The 18,774-nt window shown below is 41.3% G+C and overlaps 1 protein-coding gene across 2 annotated transcripts in view; it reads left to right on the forward strand.

Moving 5' to 3' along the window:
- The window catches only part of ABCB7 (ATP binding cassette subfamily B member 7), a 131,404-nt gene that overhangs the window by 22,857 nt on the left and 89,773 nt on the right, over positions 1-18,774 (forward strand). Inside the window, exon 2 of one of the 2 annotated variants that reach the window (XM_036412626.2) lies at positions 3,635-3,721. The exons of the other annotated variant lie outside the window; for it this stretch is intronic. Coding sequence (XP_036268519.1) covers positions 3,635-3,721 — 87 coding nt within the window. The remainder of the gene's footprint in view (positions 1-3,634; positions 3,722-18,774) is intronic. 2 annotated transcript variants of the gene reach the window in all.

The raw sequence follows: 18,774 nt of genomic DNA on the forward strand, positions 1-18,774 counted from the left end.
CCTCTGCCTTGGCCCCACCAACATGGCTTTGTCCAGAAGGTCGTCCAGAAGATGTTCAGTCTAATTAGTGTATTACCCTTTTATTAGTATAGATGCCACCTTGTTCTAAAAATGCAGGTTGTTCCCAGGTTTTCCTATCGTGGAAAGGGAGTCCGCAGTAGCATCCTGGGTTCTGACCAGGACTTATGCACTTGTGCTTTATCTCAGTAGATGTGATTCCTAGAAGACTCTTGGATGTCCCTTGAACATTTCAATCGAATTTGGCAAATCATCCTCCAAAACACTTTTAAAGTTGAAACACTTTAAACTCCCACCAGTAACCATGTGTGTGTGTCTTTCGTCCCACTTTGATACCGATATCATTGATTTCTACCTAGAAGCTTCCCTCCCATCAGCTGGGAGTGCTTCATACTTGAGCCAACCTCATTATTCAGCTGGGGACTTGATTTCCCGAGATAGGATTATAGAGGAGGAAAAATAGTTTTCCTCTACCTTTCTGAGTTCTTAGTGGAGGCCCTTGTAATGAGAGACAGATCATCAAGAGAAAAACAAAAGTTCATTAATATGTGTATCTCGTGTTTATGTGGGAGATCCCAGGGAAAAATGAGTAACTCCTCAAGTGGCTTAGAATGCAGATTTAAATACCTTCTTCCTAGGGAAAGGGGGCGGGAGATGTAGGCCTCTTAGAGGAGAGTAAATGATTTTTAGAAAAGATGAATGGGGGTGGGGGAAAATAGTTTGTAACAAAGTTTGGGTGTGATGTCAACCACTCTCCTGTCCTGTGACAGGAGTCTGTCTTCTCTGTCTGATGATACTTCCCCCATCAAGGGGACGACCTGTGACATTTAAGCTCCTTTTGGGGATCCAATTTTAGGTAGATCAGGAGACTTCAGTGAAGTACTCTGCATGCATTTGCTGTTTTTCAAGCATCTGCAGCTCAAGATCATCAGTATAACAACACAGCATATGCTGGGGTGGCATGTTCTCTGACCTTCAGAATAAACCCAACAAAAGCTTGTTTCCTCTCTCAGATGAATTGCCACAGTAGCGTTATTCCCTGGAGATGGCATTCTGACCAGACCTTCCTGGGAGTGGTCATAACATCCCCTGTGCTTGTAGAAAGCTATGGGCCACATCACTAAATAAACTACGGTCAATTTTCTCCCTTGTGGAAAGGGAGATAAAGTTATGATAGTTTATCTCCCTTTCCACAGGTTTCTTGCGGGTTTGTGTCTCCGCTGCCCCTCCCCCCCAAAAGCAGGCCCAGCGCCTCAGCCTCGGGACTTGGGGCTGCTGGGTGCCGGCCTCCCTGCGTGTTTTTTTTCTCCGATCCGGCCCCCAGCAGCCCCAGCACCACGGTGGCAGGCCTTGGGGCTGCTGTGTGCCGGGCCTGTGAGTTTGTGTCTCCGATCCTGCCCCAGTGCCGCCGTGGCGGGGCTTGGGACTGCTGGCTGCAGGCCTCCCTCCGTGTTTGTGTTTCTGGTCTGGCCCCTAGCATCACCAGTGCCACTGTGGCAGGGCTGAGGCTGCTGTGTGATGGCCTCCCTGCGTGTTTGTACAATATTTCTGATCTGGCCCCCAACTGCCCCAGTGCCATGATGGAGGGCCTTAGGGTTGCTGGGTGCTGGGCCTGTGGGTTTGTGTCTTTGATCGGGCCCCCAGTAGCTCCAGCATCACCTGGCTGTTATAGGCATTTCCATATTTGCTGGGTTAATTTGCATACTCACTCCTGATTGGCTGGTAGCATAGCAGAGTAATGGTCAATTTGCATGTTTCTCTTTTATTATAGTGTAGATAAGTGTTTTAGCCATTGTATGAATTATGGTCATATGGAATGTTCAAAGCACTGTTGAAAAGAAGATATGTTTAGAAAAAAATGGGTAGATTTTTAGGGCTAAAATACATAAATGACATAAGTGAGAGTCAAAATAAGACATTTTTGTGTATGTTTGAGAGGGTGAAATTTCTTTTGAAAGGGTTACGTTTTTCATTTGAAAAGCTAATGCAATTATTTTTGGCAATAATTGTTTTACCAGAAATACATTTGCATTTTATATCATGTCTCTGTTTATTAACAATGGGGAGATAATAAAATAAAGGTTAACAACCTTCTCAGTTTGAGTGTCATTAACAGTACTGAAATGACAAAAAATAGGCAGATACATTCAGATGGCCAATAGACATATGAAAAGATGCTCAACATCAGTAATCATCTGAGAGATGCAAATTAAAACATCAATGAGTTATCATCTCATGCCTGTCAGTCGTTATCATCAATAAATCAACAAACAGTAAGTTCTTCGGGGGGGATGTGGAAAAAAGGGAACCCTCATGCGTTGTTGGTGGGAATGCAGACTGGCACAGCCACTATGGAAAACATTCTGGAGTTTTCTCCTAAAATTAAAAATAGAACTACCATTTGACCCAGCGATTCTGTTTCTGGGACTATATACTCAGAATCTTGAAACACCAGTCAGAAAGAATATATGTACCCTGTGTAAACAGCCCAAGCAGCAGTAGGTACATTTACACAGTGGAATACTACCCGGCGGGCGAAAGAAGGAACTCTTTTGCGGTAGCATGGGTGGACCTGGAAGTTATCAAGGCTAGGTAAAATAAGCCAGTCAGAGAAAGACAAATACAATATAATCTCACTTATATGTATAATCTAATGAACAAGATAAACTGATGAACAAAATAGTATCAGAGGCATGGAAACTTGCAAAAGACAGCTCTCAGGTCGAGGGCAGTGGATGAAAATAGTTGAAGAGATTACCCAAAGAACATACGCGTAACCCTTAGACACAGATAAGAGTGTGGTGCTGGCCAGTTGGAAGGGGGTCAGGGAAGGAGGACATCTGTAATAATGTCAACAATAAAAATTAATTAAGGCAGATAGAAGAGAAAGAGAAATCTATCAATACATGAAAAGATAATTTTTATTTCTTTAACCTGTACAGTAGTAATCTTAAGGCCTTTAAAAATTATAATAGATAAGATGTTTGTGTATTTTCAGGTCTAGTTGGAATATTTGTACATAACTCAACTTTATAAACTAATCCAATAAGCATTGAAATCTACCCTACCCATGTGCAGAATGCTTTGGTATGTTCCATGGGAGATATAAAAATAAAACAGACAGTCTCTAATATTAAGAAGTTTACCATGTAATAGGAGAGACAAAACATGTATGCAAGTTACTGTAACATAAGATAGACTGTGAAGTATTAAAAAATACTTTGTTTCTAAATGTTTATATTACAGGCAGCCGAAACCGGTTTGGCTCAGTGGTAGGGTGTCGATCTGCGGACTGAAAGGTCCTGGATTCGATTCCAGTCAGGGGCATGTACTACGTTGGTTGCGGGCACATCCCCGGTAGCGGGTGTGCAAGAGGCAGCTGGTCGATGTTTCTCTCTCATCCACATTTCTAGCTCTCTATCTCTCTCCCTTCTCTGTAAAAAATCAATAAAATATATTAAAAAATATATATATACAAATGTTTATATTACAGGCAAAATAATAAGAAAAATAATCAGATGTATAAAGTCAATTATATTAAAGTGCAAAGCAATATTGTACACACATGGAAAGCACGAATTAACTGTTTAATATGCTTGGTATCATTTTCAACTAGGCTCTCCAGGCATGGCCGCTGATAGAAAAGAGGACATGTTGGCATGGTCATGCAGGAGGAGGACTCCACACAGACCCGAAAGAAGGGGTAAGAGTTAATAACAAGTAAATGGAAATTCTTATGGATGACTGTGTTTGGATAGAAAGTATGTCAAAGATTATCATATTCCAGAGTATTTTGATTTTGGTTTTCTTTTTTTTTAAATTATTTATTTTTGTTTGTTTTATTATCTTAAGTTTTACATATATCTCCTTTTTTCCCAACTGACTCCCCCAAACCCATCCCACCCAGGGCAGGCCCCTACCGCCCCAGGGTCTCTGTCTATTGGTTATGCTAATATGCATGCATACAAGTCCATTGGTTGCTCTCAAACCCCCCACCTTCCCTGCCATTTGTCTCTGGATCTGTTTTTGTTCATCAGGTTATATTGTTCATTATATCCTACATATGAGTGAGATCATGTGATATTTATCTTCCTCCAACTGGCTTATTTCACTTAGCATAATGCTCTCCAGTTCCATCCATGCTGTTGCAAATGGTAAAAGTTCCTTTTTTTAAAATCTATATATAGTGGTGTGGTATTCCATTCTGCAGATGTACCATAGTTTTTTAATCCACTCATTTGCTGATGGGCACTTAGGTTGTTTCTAAATCTTAGCTATTGTAAATTGTGCTGCTATGAACATAGGGGTGCATATATCCTTTTAATTGGTGTTTCTGGTTTCTTGGGATATAGTCCTAGAAGTGGGATTATTGGGTCAAATGGCAGTTCCATTTTTAACTTTTTGAGGAAACTCCATACTGTCTTCTACAGTGGCTGCACCAGTCTGCATTCCCACCAGCAGTGAAGGAGGGTTCCTTTTGCTCCACATCCTTGCCAGCACTTGTTTGTTGATGATAGCCATTCTGACAGGTGTGAGATGGTACCTCATTGTGGTTTTGATTTGCATCTCTCGAATGATTAGTGACTTAGAGCATGTTTTCATATGTCTCTCTGCCTTCTATATGTCTTCTTTCAAAAAGTGTCTACTTAGGTCCTTTATCCATTTTATGATTGGATCGTTTATCTTCCTTTTGTTAACTTGTATGAGTTTTCTTTAAAATTTGGAGATTAAAAATTTATGTGAAATAGCATTGGTGGCAGGGGCAAAATAGCCCCCGGCTGAGAACTACAGGAATAAAGGAATCTGAATGGCAAGAAAAAAAAAAAAAAGAACAAAATAACATTGGCAAGTATGTTCTCCCATGCAGTGGGCTTTCTTGTTTTGTTGATGGTTTCTTTTGCTGTGTAGAAATTTTTTATTTTGATGTAGTCCCATTTGTTTATTTTCTCCTAAGTCTCCATTACCCTAGGAGCTGTGTTGGTAAATATATTGCTATAGCATATGTCTGCTATTTTGCTGCCTATGGAGTCTTGTAGGATTTTTATGGTTTCCCATCTTTTATTTAAGTCCTTTCACCATTTTTAGTTTGTTTTTCTGTATGTTGTAAGTTGGTAGTCTAGTTTCATTTGTTTGCATGTATCTGACCAAATCTCCAAGCACCATTTATTGAAGGGACTGTCTTGACTCCATTGTATGTCCTTGCCTTCTTTGTCAAATATTAATTGAGCATAATGGCTTGGTTCGATTTCTGGCTTCTCTGTTCTATTCTATTGATCTATATGTCTGTTCTTGTGCCACTACCAGGCAGTTTTGAGAACTGAGGCTTGGTAATATAGCTTGATATCTGGTATTTCCCTCCAACTTCATTCTTCTTTCTCAGGAGTTCTGTGGCTATTTTTTTTTTTAATTCCTGATGAATTTTTGGAGAGTTTGTTCTAGATCTTTGAAATATGCTATTGGTATTTAAATAAGTATTGCATTCAAACTGTAGATTGTGATTTTGGTTTTCTTATACAAAACCATAGGACGTGACCATTGTTATATTGAAGATATTTTAGTCAGGCTTAAAACAAACAAACAGAATTCATGATTAGATTAAAAAAAAACTCCACAAAATTATGAATCTATACATTTTAGTGCTTTATTAAAAACTAGACACTTGGTGCATGAATTCGTGCATGGGTGGGGTCTGCCTGGCTGCTGGCAGGCACCTGGGACCCAGGCTTCTCTCGCAGCCCCGGCTTCTTCCAGAAGGCCATCCAGAAGGTTGGCCGGATGGATGTCTGGTCTAATTAGAATATTATTCTTTTATTATTATGGATAGTACTAGAGGCCTGGTGCACAAAATTTGTGCACGGGTCGGGGGGGTTCCCTCAGGCCAGCCTGCACCCTCTCCAGTCTGGAACCCCTTGAGGGATGTCCAATTGCCCCATTTAGGGCAGATTATTATGTGTTCAGAGATCAGATAGGGTCTAAACGGGCAGTTGGACATCCCTCTCACAATCCAGGACTGCTGGCTCCCAACTGCTTGCCTGCCTTCCTGATTGCCCCTAACTGCTTCTGTTTGCCAGCCAGATCACCCCCTAACCACTCTCTTGCCATCCTGATTGATACCTAACTGCCCCCCTGCCAGCCTGTTTGCCCCTAACTGCCCTCCCCTGCAGGCCTGGTTATCCATTACTGCCAGCCCCCCTGCAGGCCTGGTCACCCCTAACTGCTCTTCCCTGCAGGCCTGGTCTCCTCCAACTATTATCCCCTGCAGGCCTGGGTACTCCTCTCCCTTCCCTGCAGGCTCGGTCATCTCCAACTTCCCTCCCCTGCTGGCCTAATTGCCCACAACTGCCCTCCCTTGCAGGCCTGGTCCCTCCCAACTGCCCTCCCCTGCTGGCCATCATGTGGTGGCCATCTTGTGTCCACATGGGGGCAGGATCTTTGATCACATGGGAGCAGCCATCTTGTGTGTTACAGTGATGGTCTATCTGCATATTAGTCTTTTATTAGATAGGATAGAGGTGCATGGATGGGGGTCAGCTGGTTTTCTCCGAAGGGTGTCCCAGATTAGGGTTGGGATTCCTTGGGGTGTTGGGCGGCCTGGGCGAGGGGCCTGTGGTGGTTTTTTAGCTGGTCATGCCCCCAGCAACCCAAACAGAGGCCCTGGCATCTGGGGTTTATTTATCTACTACAATTGAAACTGTGTAGCCTGGAGCGGATCCAAGCCTTTTGTTTGCTCTGTGGAGGCAGCCATTTCTGTTGCTATTTATTTATCTTCTATAATTGAAACTTTGTAGCCTTGAGTGGAGACCTCAACCCACCAGGGTGTGCAGAAAGCTTGGCTTCCTCCATTGTCAGGGAAAACCAAGCCTCTCTCCTGCTCGCTGAGTGGCCCCAGCCATCTTGGTTGGGGTTAATTTGCATACTTGCTCTTGATTGGCTGGTGGCTGTGGCTGGTGGGCATGGCTTGTGGGTGTAAGGGTGTAATGGAATGGTGGTTAATTTGCACATCACTCTTTTATTAGATAGGATTGGTTTAGGTTGTTATATAATACACTGAGTGGCAAGGTTATTATGATCTCTGAACGCATAATAATCTGGCCACTCAGTATATATCCTATATAATTAAAGGCTAATATGCAAATTGTCCCCTCAACCAAGAGTTCGACCAGCAGACAGGCCAGCCAACTGCCCATGTCCTCTCCCCCTGTCCAGGCTGACTGGACACCACCCATGCATGAATTCATGCACCGGGCCTCTAATACACACACACACACACACACACACACACACACACACATTGAGTGGCCAGATTATTATGTGTTCAGAGATCATAATAATTTGGCCACTCAGTGTATATTTTAGCCTTACAAATAAATAGGTAAATTAGATATAACACAACTAATTTGTGTACATGTGTGTGTTTGTATTTTAATATATTTTTTATTGATTTTATATAGAGAGGAAGGAAGAGAGATAGAGAGTTAGAAACATCGATGAGAGAGAACCATCGATCAGCTGCCTCCTGCACACCCCCTACTGGAGATATGCCCGCAACCAAGGTACATGCCCTTGACCGGAATCGAACCTGGGACCCTTCAGTCCCCAAGCCGACGCTCTATCCACTGAGCCAAACCGGTCCCAGCATGTGTTTGTATTTTAAAATTAACATTTTACTTTCTGTGTAAGTGTTCTAGGAAGATTCTAGAATGTCCCCTCGCTTCATGGTAAATTCTCTTCTACCTGATCCATTTATTTAATTATCCATATTCTTTTTCATTTTTTATATAGGGAAGTTAAACAGCAGGGTCACTGAAATAAAAACATTTAATTGTATTATAATTTTCCTTGTACATGAAAATGTCATTTGCTTACTGTTATACAATTATTCATGTGGTTTTCTTACTTTTAGCTCGTCTCTTTTTCCCCCTACTACTTGACCCAACCAGGATATATATATAGTATCTCTAATTAGAAACAACATTTTTAGGATTATTGGCAATTGAAAAATTTTATGTAAAGATGCTTTCTAAATTGTGGAGAGATAAATATTACTTATTTTATTTGTGGGAAGAAAACCTTTTCCAGTGTTTTTCTCTTTGTTTGAGATCCAAAATAACTCTTTTCACAGAACACAAAATACATTACTTTCATTTTCATATTTCTCTTCCATTTTTTAATATACTACCCTTCATGGCTGGCTTTAGAAGCAGAAAATACTATAAAATGGAATTTAAAATTTAATATAAATACTGTGGTGTTTTTATTCATGTGTTTTCGGCATAATATTTGTCAGCTTTCAGGTTTGTCTTTCACCAAGGCCTCTTAAGGATGGTTGAAAATGATGCTCTAAATACACCAAACATATGTTGACTAATGATGGAGAAGCAGTCAATTCTGTTAGGCTCAAACTTTATACATTTCAAGATTGTTTCTTTGCAATCCAATAAATTAAACAGAGCAAAAAATCATTATAATAGTATTTTTGGTCTCTTTATCTTTTCTCCCCTGTCAACTTTGTGTTACTTTAGCTTTGTTGGGTAAAAGGGATTATAGAACAACTAGAGGCCTGGTGCACAAAATTCATGCACTTGGGGGGGTTTGTCCCTCAGCCCAGCCTACACCCTCTCCAATTTGGGATACCTCCCATAATCCGGGACTGCTGGCTCCCAATCTCTTGCTTGCCTGCCAGCCTAATCACCCCCTAAACCACATGTGTCAAACACAAGGCCCGCGGGCCAAATCCGTCCCGCCAGGCCTTGCAATGGGGCCCTCACCGCGCTGTCATCACTGCACTCCGCTGCGTTTCCATCACAATAACAGTTTATGACTGTTCAGTAAACCATTCGACCCGCGATTTAGGCTGGATTTTAGATTTTGGCCCCTTCTCTGATTGAGTTCGACACCCCTACCCTAAACTCTCCCATGCCAGCCTGATCAATACCTACCTGCTCCCCTGCCACCCTGATTGCCCCCAACTGCCCTCCCCTGCTGGCCTGATTGCCCACAGTGACTCTTCCCTGCTGACCATCTTGTGGCAGCCATCTTTGACCACATGGGGGTGACCATCTTGTGTAACAGCTTGAGGGTCAATTTGCCTATTACCTCTTTATTATATAGGATAGGGCTTGAAGGTCACACCAGAAATGAGGCAGTATGAAATTCTAGTTAAGAGCATGAACTCTGGAACCAGACTGCCTAGATTTTAATCTTGGCTGCACCACTTCCTATATTGGAATGACTCTGAGCAAGTTACTTAATTTCTGTGTATATTAGTTTCTTCATGTGCAACGTGGGGATTATAATCATATAAAGTGGGATTTAAATGAGGTGAATCCTCATACTATTTATTTATTTATTTTTAAAATATATTTTATTGATTTTTTACAGAGAGGGAGAGAGGGGGATAGAGAGTTAGAAACATCGATGAGAGAGAATCATCAATCAGCTGCCTCTTGCACACCCCCTACTGGGGATGTGCCCGCAACCAAGGTACATGCCCTTTACCGGAATTGAACTCAGGACCTTTCAGTCCCCAGGCCGACGCTCTATCCACTGAGCCAAACTGGTTTCGGCTCCTCATACTATTTAAAGCTCTTAAATAATGCCTCATACAGAGTAAGTGTTCACTAAACTTTAGTTGCTGTTACTGTAATGTGAGATTGTAAATCTTATTCTCTACCATTATCCATTAATTTAAAAAGTATGTGTATTGAATACATGCTTTGTGTATAACTATGTTTTCTTTATTATTTTTAAAAATTATTATATTTTTATTACTTTTTAAAAAATATATATATATTTCATTGATTTTTTGCAGAGAGGAAGAGAGAGGGATAGAGAGTTAGAAACATCGATGAGAGAATCATCGATCAGCTGCCTCTTGCACACTCCGTACTGGGGATGTGCCCACAACCAAGGTACATGCCCTTGACTGGAATCAAACCTGGGACCTTTCAGTCCGCAGGCTGACGCTCTATCCACTGAGCCAAACCGGTTTCGGCTATTACTTTTTTATTATAAGAAAAATGATTTTAAATGTACTGTTACATTCAATAAACATTAATATTTCAAGACAATTTTAAATATAATAATGTTACATGCAATAATCATTAATATTTCAAGAATAAAAGATTTTAAATATATTATCAAAATTGTACTAATATAGTATAATATCACAAAAGTTGTAAGAAATGTTAAAAATATGCAAATAACATCATTACTTCTATTATATTCTAAAATATTTTTTTTCTCTGGCTCAATTTTTGTTCATCAGTTTATGCTGTTTATTATATTCCACAAAAGAGTGAAATCATATGAAATTTATCTTTCTCTGAGTGGCTTCTTTGGCTTAGCATAATGCTTTCCAGGTCCATCCATGCTGTTGCAAATGGTAAGAGCTCCTTCTATTTTTACAGTAGTGTAGTATTCCATTGTGCAGATGTACCAATGTTTTTATTTATTTTTCCCCTTTAAATTTTTATTTTATTTTATTAATTTTATTCCTTAAGGTGTTATAACTAGTATCGATACATATGTCTTCTTTTTTTTTTTTTTTTTTTTTTTTTTTACCCACACTGACCTCCCCCAGGTCTCCCCTACCTCCTGACACTTGCCCTCGGCCCCCTGCCCTAAGTGTCTTGATTCTGTTGGCTATGCTTATATGCATGCATACAAGCCCTTCAGTTGATCTCTTATCTCCCCCCCCCACCCTCCCCTCACCTTCCCGCTATAGTTTGACAGTCTATTCCATGCTTCTTTTCTTTGTCTATTTGTGTTCAACAGTTTGTAATGTTCTTTTTTTAAAAAAACTATATTTTATTGATTTTACACAGAGAGGAATTGAGAGGGATAGAGAGTTAGAAACATCGATGAGAGAGAAACATTGACCAGCTGCCTCTTGCACAGCCCCCACTGAGGATGTGCCTGCAACCAAGGTACATGCCCTTGACTGGAATCGAACCTGGGACCTTTCAGTCCGCAGACCGACGCTCTACCACTGAGCCAAACCGGTTTCGGCTGTAGTGTTCTTTATTATCCGTAAATAAGTGAGATCATGTGGTATCTATCTTTCACTGACTGGCTTATTTCACTTAGTATAGTGTTCTCCAGTTCCATCCATGCTGACCATCTTGTGGCAGCCATCTTTGTAAATGGTAAGAATTCCTTCTTTTTTTTTACAGCAGTATAGTATTCCATTGTGTAGATGTACCACAGTTTTCTAATCCGCTCATTTGCTGATGGGCACTTAGGCTGTTTCCAAATCTTAGCTATTGCAAATTGTGCTGCTATGAACATACATAGGGGTGCATATATCCTTTCCAATTGGTGTTTCTGTTTTCTTGGCATATATTCCTAGAAGTGGTATTCCTGGGTCAAATGGCGGTTCCATTTTTAATTTTTTGAGGAAATGCCAAATTGTCTTCCACAGTAGCTCTACCAACCTGCATTCCCACCAGCAGTGAAGAAGGGTTGCTTTTTCTCCGCATCCTCTCCAGCATTGGTCATTTGTTGATCTGTTGATGATAGCCATTCTGACAGGTGTGAGATGGTACCTCATTGTTGTTTTGATTTACATTTTTCAGATAATTAGTGACTTTGAGCATGTTTTCATATTTCTCTTGGCTTTCTGAATGTCCTCTTTTGAAAAGTATCTATTTAGGTCCTTCGTCCATTTTGTGATTAGGTTGTTTATCTTCCTTTTGTTAAGTTGTATGAGTTCCCTGTAAATGTTGGAGATTAGACCCTTATAAGAGATAACATTGGCAAATGTATTTTTCCCCTGCAGTGGGCTTTCTTGTTGTTTTGTTGATGGTTTCTTTTGCTGTGCAGAAGCCTTTTATTTTGATGTAGTTCCATTTGTTTATTTTCTCCATAGTCTCTCTTGTCCTAGGATCTGTGTCTGTAAGGAAATTGCTATGACTTATGCCTACAATTTTGCTGCCTATGGAGTCTTGTAGGATTTTTATGGTTTCCCGTGTTACATTCAAATTCTTTAGCCATTTTGAGAATTTTTTTTGTATGTATGGTGTAAGTTGGTGATCTAGTTTCATTTTTTCTTTGCATGTGTCTGACCAAATTTCCCAGCACATTTATTAAAGAGGCTGTTTTGACTCCATTGTATGCTGTTGCCTCCTTTGTCAAATATTAATTGAGTATAATGGTTTGGGTTAATTTCTGGGTCCTCCATTCTGTTCCATTGGTCTATATGTCTGTACCAGGCAATTTTGAGAACCATGGCTTGGTAATATTATATAGTTTGATACCTGGTATTGTGATCCCTCCAACTTTGTTCTTCTTTCTCAGGACAGCTGTGGCTATTCTGTTATTTTTAAAAATCCAGATGAATTTTTGGAGCATTTGTTCTAGATCCTTGAATTATGCCATTGGTATTATAAAGGTATTGCATTGAATCTATAGATTGCTTTAGGTAGTATGGGCATTTTAATGATGTTGATTCTACCAATTCTTGAACATGGTATGTTCTTCCATTTGTTTATATCTTCCTCTATCTCTTTTTGCAGTGCCCTGTAGTTTTCTGAGTACAGGTCTTTTACATCCTTAGTTAAGTTTATTCCTGGGTATCTTTATTTGTTTGGTGCAATGGTAAATGGGATTGTTTTTTCATTTTTCTTTCTGTGAGTTGATTATTTGTGTATAAAATGGCCATAGATTTCTGGGTGTTAAGTTTGTATCCTGCTATATTGCCTAATTCATTTATTAGGTCTAGTAGTTTTTTGACAGTGTCTTTGAGATTTTCTGTGTATAGTATGTCATCAGCAAATAGAATAGTTTTACTTCTTTTCTAACTTGGATGCCTTTTATTTCTTCTTGTTTGATTGCTATGGCTAGTACTTATAGTACTATGTCAAACAGGAGGTGTGAAATTGGGCATCCTTGTCTTTTTCTTGTTCTTAGGGGAATTTGGTTTAGTTTTTGCCCATTGAGTATGATGTTGGTTGTATGTTTGTCATATAGAGCTTTTATTATGTTGAGGTATGATCCCTCTATTCCTACTTTGCTGAGAGTGTTTATCAAGAAAGGGTGTTGGATTTTGTCAAATGCTTTTTCTGCAGCAATTGATATGATTATGTGATTTTTGTCTCTCAGTTTGTTTATGTGATGTATCATATTTATTGATTTGCCAATATTGTACCATCCTTGCATCCCTGGAATAATCCCCCTTGGTCATGGGCCAAAATATGATTAATGTAACTCTTGGAATGAAGCCTTCTTGTCTCTGGAATAATATTCAAGTTCCTGACCAGCAAGAGAGGGCTAGGGAATTGGCTAGAGCTTGGATGGAGCCGAAAGCTGGTACTACTACAATGTAAGGCTAAGAACTCACAGAGAGGTCTGATATAGCTACGATGTTAACCAGCTAGCGTGTGCTGGGCAGGAGATACAGGAGAAGCTCTGAGCTAAAGAGGTCAGATAACGCTAAGATGTAAGGCAGTTAGTTTAGAGGCAGTTTGTGGCTACTCAGATAATAGCTGTAGGTATAGAGGTTATTAAGGGTGCTGCTGCTTTGTGGGAAAGCTGTATTTATCAGCCAGTGTATGGTTGGTGGTATAGGACTGTTATCAAGAACTGTTTTGTTTGATGACTTACTTCCACTGGCTTTTGCAATAAAGACTCATTCGTATATACCCACAACTTCTCATGGCTTTTGCGTCTAAGACCCGACATCCGAGAAGGTCCAGCTCCAGGCAGAGGGGCTCGGACTCGACACCTATAACTAGTGAGCAGAGGATAAAGGAGAAACTTGGATTAAGTTCCCAACAGTTAGTACAGTGGGCAGGGTTCAAGAAGGAACCTGCCCTGGCTTACTTGGGAAGAATTTAAAAGAATATATTGACTCAGAACCAATCAAAGCAGTTGTACTGAGCAGAGCTCCTGCTCTTTTTTTTTTTTTTTAAACAAAACAAAACAAAACAAAACAAAACAAAACAAAACGTAGTCAATTTTATTTTCCTTAAACTACAAAATAGAGTCTTTGGTTGTACACACATCACTAGTTACAGTCTTGTCAAGAGGTCCCGGCTGGGGAGGGAGCTGTTAGTCAGTGGCCAGAACTCCTGCGGGGTCTCTAAAATGCTAACACCCAGGTTAAAAGACTTGGGGCCAAGGTGGTGGTGGTGCTGTCAGGGCCCCCACCCTAAGTCCGGTGAAGGGACTGGCCCTCTAGTCTAGGAGGGCACTGGGCCCAGGCCTCGGTGCCCCGGCCTTAGTGGGTGGCGGCTGCTACACAGGGCCCCGTCCTCTGGGCCCACGGCGTCTGGCAAGGGCCTGCCCAAAAGCACCAGGGCCACCTATCTGTCCTCATCCTGCAGGCCAGGGCTGGGAGACGGCTCCAGGCACCTCAGCTCCTCAGCGAAATCTGGGGACTGCATGTCATAGACAGGCCTGGAAGAAGGCAGGGCAGCGAACACCCTGTAGTCGAACTTCCTCCCAGACTAGGGCAGACGTGCCAGGGAGCTGCTGGTCAGGTGGCCGAGGTCTTCCAGGGGGTGGGCGTGGGCGAGGGGGCCTTGGCCAGCCGCTCCAGGGGCCCCCACTTGCCACGGCCATCCTGGGACTTGCTGAGAACCATCTGTGCATCTGTGCACGGAGGGCCTCCTGCTCCAGGAACTTTATCCTGGCCGTCCTCCACAGCACTCGCTTCTCAGCCTCCAGCGCACAGCGCTCAGCCAGGGACAGGGCCCGCTCGGGCACTGGCAAGAGCTCATGCTTTTACTGACAACCTCTGGCTGTCTCTGATACATATAAATTATATGATTAATCCTTTCCAGCCCCCCTCCTGACTTTCCTCTTAGATTCATCAGCCTGTTCCATGTATCCTTTCTCTGATTCTGTTTTATTCATCATTTAATTGGTTCATTAGATTCATTATTTTTTTAAATTATTTTTAGATTCATTTTTTGATAGATGTATTTATTGCCATTTTATTCACATTTTTAATCTTTTTTTCCTTCTGCTTAAAGAAGACCGTTTAACATTTCATTTAATACTTTTTTTGATGGTGATTAACTCCTTTAGCTTTTTCTTGTTTGGGACGCTCTTTATCTTACCTTCAATTCTAAATGACAGCTTTTCTGGGTATGTAATATTCCTTGTAGGTCCTTGTTACTTATCATTTTGAATATTTCTTGGTACTTCCTTCTGGCCTGCAAAGTTCCTGTTGAGAAATGAGCTGACCATTTTATGGGAACTCCCTTGTAGGTAACTAACTGCTTTTCTCTTGCTGCCTTTAAGATTCTCTCTTTGGCTTTAGCCCTTGGCATTTTAATTGTGATATATGTTGGTGGGGGCCTCTTTGGGTTCCTCTAATTTTATGGATTCTTTGAACTTACTGGACTTGTAAGTCTATTTCTTTTACCAAGCAGGGAAAGTTTTTTGTCATTATTTTTTTCAAATAGGTTTTCAATATCTATTCTCTCTCTTCTCTTTCTGGCATCCCTATATGGCGAATGTTGGTACACTTGAAGTTGTCCCAGAGGCTCCTTACATTATCTTCATATTTATGGATTCTTTTTTCTCTTTGCTCTTCTGATTTGGTGATTTTTGTTTCCTCATATACCAAATCACTGATTTGATTATTGCCATTTTTTACTCTTCTGTAAATTATTCTCTATTTCAGTTAGTGTATTGTTAATTTCTGACTGGTCCTTTTTCATGTCTTAATGTTCTCACCAACCCCCATAAAACTCTCATTAGTACCCTTGAGCAGCCTGGCCAGCATAGCTCAGTGGTTGAGCATCAACCTATGAACCAGGAGATCATGGGTCGATTCCCAGGCAGGGCACATGCCAGATTGTGGGCTCTATCCTGAGTAAGAAGCATGCAGGAGGCAACCAATCAGTGATTCTCTCTCATCATTGATGTTTCTATCACTCTCTCCCTCTTCCTTCTTCTCTGAAATCAATAAAAATATATTTTTTAAAAAAGATCCTTGAGCAACCTTATAACCATTGTTTTAAACTCTGTATCCAGTAGTTTGCTTGCTTCCATTTCTTTAATTTGTGACATGTTTCTATGTCTCCACATTTTTTATGCTTCCCTGTGTTTCTAAGTATTAGGTAGAGCTGCTATTTCTCCTGGAATTGGTAGAGTGGCCTTGTGTAATAGGTATCCTATACTGCCTAGTGGTTCAGCCTACCTTGTCACCTGTGTGGGCTGTGTTCACATTCTTCTTGTACTTGATCCTTCATTGCTTTTGCTTTCACTGGAAGGATTTGACCTCCAGGCCCATTATCTGTGAGGATCAACTGTGACTACAGTGGAAGAGATTTTGTGCAAGAGCAGGATTTGCTTCAGTGAGGCTTTTGCACTCACTGAGTCTAACCCTTGAGTGTTTTGCTCATAGATGTGTTGAGTTGTCATCTGTTATGGTTTGAAGCTGTCCAGTGGGTGCACTGACTCTAGTGACTCATGATCTGCAGATGGCTGCTACTTACGTTGGGCTTGTTATTGCCCAATATAAGTCAAGCTATTATTGCTGCTAGTGTCAGGACTTGGGCCTTGCTGATGCCAGCTGCTGCTTGTTTGAGAGATACTAGGAAAATCTGAAGCCTGACCCAGGACAGGCCATTCATATGGAAAAGCCACTACAAACAGCTTGGTTGGGGCTACAAATTCTATGGGGTCAGGTCTCAGGGAATTACCAGGTGGGGCAAACATTGTGAGCCCTTTAATGGAGACTCAGATATGGCTCCTGCCAGTCAGCTCTGCAACAGAGGATGTCTCATTCTAGGGACAGTGACCCCTGTGAGCAACCTTGTCTGGGAGAAAGCTACCTCTGAGTTCTTGTCCTGATCACAGACAATCAAATTCCTTATTCTGTGTCCCCCCTAAACCTCTGTCCCAGTTCTGGAGCTCAGAAGGAGTGACTCCAAGTGAGTCCATGCATTGGCCCTCTTAGAGGAACTGCTTGGATATTGGTAGCTTCTGTGTCACACAGCCCCAGTCCCCATTAGTTTTTACAGCCTGAAGTTATGGGGACTTCTCTTATCAGCAATGGAAACCTGGGCTGAAGGGTCTAGTGTGAGGCTGGAACTTCTTGCTCCTCATAAGAGGCCTCCACAGCATAGATAGCCTTGCTGATTAAAAAAAATGCCATACAAGTGTGTTGGACCAGGTCGTAATTTTTAAATTCTACTTTACTATATAAATGATAAGCAGGTAAGTTAAAGCATTTCATGTTTAGTTTTTATGTGTAAGCAAGGCTTAAAGAAAAACTATTATGATATTAACTGTTGGTTACTTCGGAATTTTCACTTTTGAGAAAGACTTTCCTTTTCTTAAATTATTGTGTTTTTCCCCCCTAGACTATAATTACTCTTTATACAGTGTTTTCATATAACCCAATGTCTTATCATCCTATTTTACATTTCCTACATTTCTCACCCTTTCTTTAATAATTCCATCTTAAAGGGTGTTGTGCTATTTGTGTTGCTTAGTCTGAAGTATAAAGATTATTTGATGTAAATGTTATCTCTGTTTTAGTCCCAACCTTGTGTCTAGTCTCTTTTCAGCTTTATTTTTTTCATAGTAAATATGTTTTAATCTACAGTATTTACATGCAATAAACATTAATATTTTTGTTCAGGAAAAAATTATTTTAAGTATAATAATGTTACATGCAATAAACATTAATATTTCAAGAAAAACATTTTTAGGAGAGAAACCAAGATGGCGGTGTAGGTAAACAACTGGTCTGCCACCTTGCACAACAATTTCAAAATTAAAACTAATATAAAGGACATCTATCAGTGAAAACCACAGGAAGGCTGGCTGAAAGAGAAAGGAAAAGCTGAGGAGCCTAGGTACAGAGGCACGCGAATTGGGCTGGTGGTGGGCGACTGGGTGCGCGGCTTTTTTTTTCAACCCGAAGGGAAACAAGCTCCTGATCACTTTGAAATCCAGTTTCTGGGGTCATGTGGGAGACCCAGAAACCTACGGGGAGAAGCTGGTCTGTTGGCCATCGGGTCCAAAAGTGAGGGTGACTCTCTTGCAGAGGTGCGGATAGCAATCATTGTTTACTGCGCTGGATTGCAGGGAAGCAGGGACTTGGAAATGCGGGGACTTGGAAACACAGAAGGGCAGAGAAGGCTGAAGGCAGCCATCGCTGTTAGCCAAGCCCCAGCCTGGTGACTACTTGAGACCCTGCCCCACCCTGAGGCCCCACTCACACATTCTGCAGACTTGCCCTGGCACCACACAGCTGCTTTTGCATATAAATGGCCTGTATTGTGGCAGCTTAACGATATAAACTGCAGCTCCAGCAGCAAAACTGCCAAGTCCCAAGCAAACAGGAGAAAACTGTAGTTCTTGCTATAGCTCCTGCAGGGTGGCCTCAGGCAGTAGCTGATCTGCACCCCATTGGAGATCCAGAATCCAGTGTTTCTAGTGGTCAGTTTCAACCCCTCACACCCATAAGTGACACATTCTGGAGATGGACTCAGTGAGCACCAAAGCCCCACTGAAACAAAGCATGTCTCCAGCACAGCAGTTCTTCCTTTATAGACACAGCTGGTCTTCACAGACAATTGGCCTGGAGGTCAATTCCTCCCAGTGTACCAACAGAAATCAAGGCTTAATTACACCAAGACTTTGCACTCAGCACACAAAGGGATATACCAAAAGTGACCACCTTGGGTGATTGGGGAAGCTGAGCTACTGGCCCCTATAGGTCAGCTACCACACAAAGCCACTCCATCAACCCCGGGAGGCAGCCAAAATGAGGAGACACAGAAGCATGTCACG

This window comes from Pipistrellus kuhlii, unplaced genomic scaffold, assembly GCF_014108245.1.
Source record: "Pipistrellus kuhlii isolate mPipKuh1 unplaced genomic scaffold, mPipKuh1.p scaffold_m20_p_46, whole genome shotgun sequence".
NCBI classification, from domain to species: Eukaryota; Metazoa; Chordata; class Mammalia; order Chiroptera; family Vespertilionidae; genus Pipistrellus; species Pipistrellus kuhlii.